This window comes from Zea mays, chromosome 4 (assembly GCF_902167145.1).
Source record: "Zea mays cultivar B73 chromosome 4, Zm-B73-REFERENCE-NAM-5.0, whole genome shotgun sequence".
In the NCBI taxonomy this organism is placed as follows: domain Eukaryota; kingdom Viridiplantae; phylum Streptophyta; class Magnoliopsida; order Poales; family Poaceae; genus Zea; species Zea mays.
In genome coordinates this window covers 190833242-190838936 of record NC_050099.1, presented here as the reverse complement: position 1 = coordinate 190838936, position 5695 = coordinate 190833242, and the positions used below count along the sequence as shown (strand labels likewise).

At 40.6% G+C, this 5695-nt stretch overlaps 1 protein-coding gene across 2 annotated transcripts; it reads left to right on the top strand.

Annotated features, from left to right (window-relative positions):
• Positions 1 to 543: 543 nt before the first annotated feature.
• LOC103654305 (probable apyrase 3) lies at positions 544 to 3447 on the top strand. 2 transcript variants are annotated; one of them, XM_008681138.4, is made up of 9 exons: positions 544 to 1096; positions 1188 to 1316; positions 1588 to 1644; positions 1752 to 1844; positions 1975 to 2180; positions 2317 to 2408; positions 2534 to 2748; positions 2889 to 3078; positions 3168 to 3447. In XM_008681138.4, the coding sequence occupies exons 1-9, from the start codon at positions 797 to 799 to the stop codon at positions 3299 to 3301; spliced, it is 1416 nt and encodes a 471-aa protein (XP_008679360.1). In that variant the 5' UTR covers positions 544 to 796; the 3' UTR covers positions 3302 to 3447. The 2 variants fall into 2 exon arrangements, with proteins under 2 accessions (XP_008679360.1, XP_008679361.1); XM_008681139.4 differs by lacking the exon at positions 1588 to 1644.
• Positions 3448 to 5695: the final 2248 nt, after the last annotated feature.

The following is a 5695-nucleotide window of genomic DNA, read 5'->3' as shown; positions in this document are numbered from 1 at the left end:
ACTCGCATTCTCTCGCCCTTCTCGGACTGACACCTGGTGGGGGTGCCTCTTGGTTTGGAGCTACTCCGGCTGGGCTTCTTTCTCCGCTTGCGTGCTCTCTCCCTATATATCTAGCGGTATACTACCTATGTCGCCTCCAGATGTCGAGGTCTTCGTCGTGTCCTTCTCCGGCAACGAACAGGTATGCCCGCCTCTTCCCTTCCCCTCCTGTTCTACGAAACCTTGGAAGTGGGGGAGGCGAGTGATAAGGGTCTCTGATTTGCTGCCTATGATACTCGTGCATTCATAAAAAATATTATGTGAAGAGTAGAGACAACCAATAAAAAATCTTGAGATCTTTTTGATGGATAGTTTATGTGAGTATTGTTATGACCCGTCGCAACACACGGGTAACCGACTAGTACTACTAAAAAGGCAAGTAATAAAGTAGACCCATAGATTCATCACCTTGCTAGTTTTTTTTAATTTTATAATTGAAGCATATGCATGGATGCACCTAATGATAGCCAGCTAGCTAGGTTGTTTTATAGTCTCGATGGAGCATACTTGAAGCAGCAGATCACTTTGCATTGTTTTGTTATTATACACATATACAATAACAATCATTATTTTCTGAGGCGCTGGTCTGAATAATGCTCTCGTTACTGCATGTTCTTTCCGCTCTATAAAAACGAATACGTTCGCCTGAACCTTCAGCACGCACGCGCCGCCGGTGTGCGACTTCTGCACACGCCACGCCTCACTGGTTGCCACTGCATCAGCAAGACAGCAAGGCATATCCTGCTGGGCAGCAATAATGGCTCACTTCGTCGTCGGCATCGCGGCGGCGCTGCTCCTTCTGCAGCAGCTGATGGCCTCGTCGTCGTCCTACCCCAGCAGTGCGGTCCTTGCAGACTCTGTGCTCGGCCGGAAAGCTGGCATCGTCGTCGACGAGGCGTCGTCGGCGACTGAGAGTTCACCCCCGGGGGCTAGGACTGGGAGGTACGCCGTGATCTTCGACGCCGGCAGCACAGGGACCCGTGTACACGTCTTCAGGTTCGACAGGAAGCTCGAGCTCCTCGAGATCGGCGACGACGGCATCGAGGTGTTCGCCAAGGTATATATATGTGGTTTGACGGCATCGAGGTGTTCTATATATAGTCTATATATATATGGATTAAGGAGCAAACTTTTGTTTGTTGCTGCAGGTGAAGCCCGGGCTGAGCTCATACGCTGGACATCCCCAAGAGGCTGCAAATTCCATGCTGCCTCTTCTTGACAAGGCCAAGAGCGCCGTCCCTAAACAGCTGACGAAAAGGACCCCGCTTAGACTCGGAGTACGTGAACGAATTCACTAAAATCTATAATAAATGATGTTCAACTAGTTAGTTTTTTCGCTTATTACATTGAAATCCACACCGGCCTTCTAGCACGTTCTACTTTCGGGCGGTGACAGTAATAATGGTCAAAGACCAACAAATCAGTGAAACATTACAGATTTCACGAGTTAGTTCATTTAGTTTGATGCAAATTAATGCCCTTTTTTCCCAAATGGATCCAGCTAACTGTCTTGATTTAGCGTATACATACCGATGATGAAATTTGCAGGCGACTGCTGGGTTGAGACTTATCGGAGAGGAGCAATCAGAGCAGATTCTCGAAGCAGTAGTTTCAACTTGTCTCACTCACTTATCCCAAATTCTCATCATCACCTAGCTCCAAAAAAAATTGCTAGTATAATATGCTAATAATTGATATCAAATTTTCTACAGGTCAGGAACCTTATCCACACTAAGAGCAAATTTCAGTACAAGCCCGAGTGGATCAATGTTATTGAGGGATCTCAAGAAGGATCATACCTATGGGTATGACTTAATTATCAAGCATAAACAAACAAACAAAATCGGGAAATGCTAGCTTTTGTCACCTCATTTTAATATATGTACCCCTAATACTATATGTGTTTGAGTGCTCTGAGCATGGGTTGTTTATTAGGTTGCTCTGAATTATCTGTTGGATAAATTGGGAGGGGACTACTCACAGACAGTAGCTGTGCTTGACATGGGCGGTGGATCAGTGCAAATGGCCTATGCCGTTTCTGCAAATGCCGCTGCAAGTGCTCCGGCGCCGACTCATGGGGAAGACCCCTATGTTACAAGAGAGTATCTTAAAGGAAAAGATTACAACATCTATACTCACAGGTTTTGATGAACATATACATTGTCTCATATAATAGCGTGTGTATACATTTAGTTTTATTAATTAGTTACGGAGCCATTTATGTTAAAGAGAAAGATGATCTGTGTGTGTGTGTGTTGACCTTTGATCTTATCACAGTTACTTGCACTATGGTGCTTTTGCATCACGAGCAGAGATTTTGAAGGCAAAGGATGGACCATTCAGCAGCTGCATGTTACGTGGATTCATTGGTACGCGGTATATAAGTTCAGCACACATAATATATAGATACTTCAGACTGGTTTTCCTTTTTTTTCAAATTCAAAAATAACCATGTCCCTTTGTGTTGTTCATTTTTCATCTTTTTAATTTATAGGTCAATACACCTACAATGAGGAGCAATATGACGCGACTGCCGCGCCGGAAGGAGCAGTCTATGGCAAGTGCAGGGAAGAGATCGGCAGAGCACTGAACCTGAACGCGCCATGTGAAATGAAGAACTGCACCTTCAATGGCATATGGAATGGCGGCGGCGGAGCAGGCCAAGGCAGCATCTATGTTGCATCCAGCTTCTACTTCGTGGCCTCAGAGGTGTAGCTATATATACGACTAGCTTCTTGATCTACTTATTAACCTCTGCATGTATTTAGTTTGGATGCATGCATATAAAATCGAAGATCTCTCTCTGAAGTTAATCAAACATGTTTCTCTTCCCGGCTATGCATGAAAAGGTCGGCATCGTAGATGGCAACGCACCAAGCGGGAACACTACCCCTGGCGCATTCGGAGCTTCCGCGGAGAAGGCTTGCCAGATGAGTGTTGAAGAAGCCAAGATCGAATACCCAAACGTCAACGATGTCGATGTGCCCTACCTGTGCATGGACCTTGCCTACCAGTATACTTTGCTAGTAGATGGCTTTGGTTAGTGTAAATGATCACCAATGAAATGGTACGTTGGGATATGTAGAATGCAATGATACTGACTAATGAAATTGCGTGCAATAATGCAGGTGTGGAGAGGACCAAGGAGATCACAGTGGTGGACAAGGTGAAGCACGGAGAGTACTACGTCGAAGCTGCATGGCCTCTAGGCTCTGCTATTGAGGCTGTGTCGTCAACCAAAGAATGGCGTCAAGATAAATGATCTGTTGGTCCAATCTCATATGCTAGTATTGTATCTGACATGTACAGTACTGGCACAACTTATGAAATAAACGAAAACGTCTGTGGTCTCACGCTAATATACGCATTAAGCACTCGGCAAAGATGATTTTGCCGAGTGTCTGTCAATGATGAGTGTCTCACGCTCGGTAAACATTATTGTTGTCGAGAGTGTTATTTCACGCACCGAGTACCCGACAAAAATGCATTCGGCAAAAAACCGGATTCCGACAGTGAAATGCATATTCCTTGAATGGTTATATGCACCACCAAAGAAAACTAAGCATTTTCTTCAATGTTTGTCAAGGAAGAAAATTACAATATGATCATGGCTTGTAAAGTTCTTATATTGATATATGAATTCAATATCATGGTTGCAATCCATAGTAAAATGTTGTTGAAGTACTTGTAAAGTTATTAAAGGACAAGAAATCATCCTTGACGGCCAAAACATCTCAGAAAATACATTTCATTTATCCTCTATGGTCAGTTTTCTTTTTTTTTTCTTGGTGGTTTTCGAGCATCAAGGCGCGCGATTCCAGTTTCTGGTAGTGACAGTTAACCTATCTGTTGCAAGAAATAAATAATAAAAAATTTGTGATAATTGAAGTTTGTCGAATTTGATTTGAACCGCACGTCGTCGTCATGCATGAAAAACAAGCACGGTCGTGTATCAGATAAACTACAGCTGATTGCTGAAATGTTGTACGTCCTGATGATCTCTAAAAGGTAGTATTAGCAAATAATTCTTGCAGTAATAATGTCTCTCATGTTCTTCCAAATGAATGTGAGACTCTAGCCCCACCATGATAATAATGTCTGATCTTCTCTAGTTGTCGCAATCAAATCAGTCAATCAACAATATAGATATGAGACTCTAGCCGAAAAGACAAGTGAAGCTAACTCGTGCAATCACCTTTATTGGCATCTCGGGAATAATCTGACTTTACACGTGGAACAGGTGATCACCTTTGTGACATAACATATATCCTTTTTTATAACAACACGATCTATATCCACTAGTAATCTTTTGTGCCATTGCCATTTTTAGTTATTAATTTCACAGAAATTCTGATCCATTCCGTTTAGATCATTGAAATTAAATTCCATTCTAATAATAATAAGTTAGGCATATATCAATTAAGTTAATTTAGTTTTATGTAAAATATATTTATATATTATTATTAGTAAGAAGTCAGATATATTTATGTGCTACATTTTTACTATAATGAAGTGAGTCGAAGGGTGTCATATAAGTTACAGAGTAGAAATAAATTCTATTAATACATAAAATCATTTCTCATCGTGTACCTCATGAATTTGAGATAGGCTTATATCTGAACTTTGGAAAGTGGTGGAATATTAAATTCCAAGCTAAATAGGTTACTTCATTAATGAAATTGTGTGCAATGCAGGTGTGGAGAGAGAGATCACAGTGGTGGACAAGGTGAAGCACCGAGAGTACTACGTCGAAGCTGCATGGCCTCTGGGCTCTGCTATTGAGGTTGTGTCAACCAAAAAAAATGGCGTCAGGATAAATGATCTATTGCATTGGTCCAATCTCATGCTAGCTAGTAGTATTGTATGTGACATGTATGAAATAAATGAAGACGTCTGTGGTCTCATGCTGATATGATAACTCGCGGCATGGTCCGTCATCCTAAATCCGAATTATTACATCCACAGGAATGTATATATTCCTATTCTCAAAAAAAATGTATATTCCTTGAAGGGTTATATATATGCACCACCAAAGAAAAATAAGCATTTTCTTAACTGTTGCCAAGGAAAATTACAATATGAATGGACTTGTAAAGTTCTTATTATTGATATATATATATATATATATATATATATATATATATATATATATATATATATATATATATATATATATATATATATATATATATATATATATGAAGTCAATATCATGCTAGCGATCCATAATAAAATGTTGTGAAAGGACTTGTAAAGTTGTTAAAGGACAAGAAATCATCCTTGACGGCCAAAACATCCCCAGAAAATACATTTCCTTTATCCTCTCTATGGCCAGCAGTTTCCGTTTTTTTTTCTTGGTGGTTTCCGAGTGACAGTTAACCCATCTGTTGCAAGAAATAAATAAAAAACTGTGATAAATGAAGTTTCTCGAATTTGATTTCAACTGCACACGTCGTCGTCATGCATGAAAAAACAAGCACAGTCGTGTGTATATATACCAGAGAGAACTGTAGCTGATTTCTGAAATGTTGTCCTAATCAGCTCTAAAGGGTAGTAGTAACAAACTAACAAATAATTCTTGCAGTAGTCTCTCATGTTCTTCCAAAAGAGGAAGCATGTGAGACTCTAGCCCACCCCATGCATGATAATATTTTTT

Excerpts from the sequence above, each read along its gene's own strand:
- LOC103654305 (XM_008681138.4), top strand. The coding sequence starts at position 797 with ATGGCTCACTTCGTCGTCGGCATCGCGGCGGCGCTGCTCCTTCTGCAG. Across the intron at positions 1,317-1,587 it reads GGACCCCGCTTAGACTCGGA|GCGACTGCTGGGTTGAGACT; the intron begins GTACGTGAACGA and ends TGAAATTTGCAG. Across the intron at positions 1,645-1,751 it reads CAGAGCAGATTCTCGAAGCA|GTCAGGAACCTTATCCACAC; the intron begins GTAGTTTCAACT and ends AATTTTCTACAG.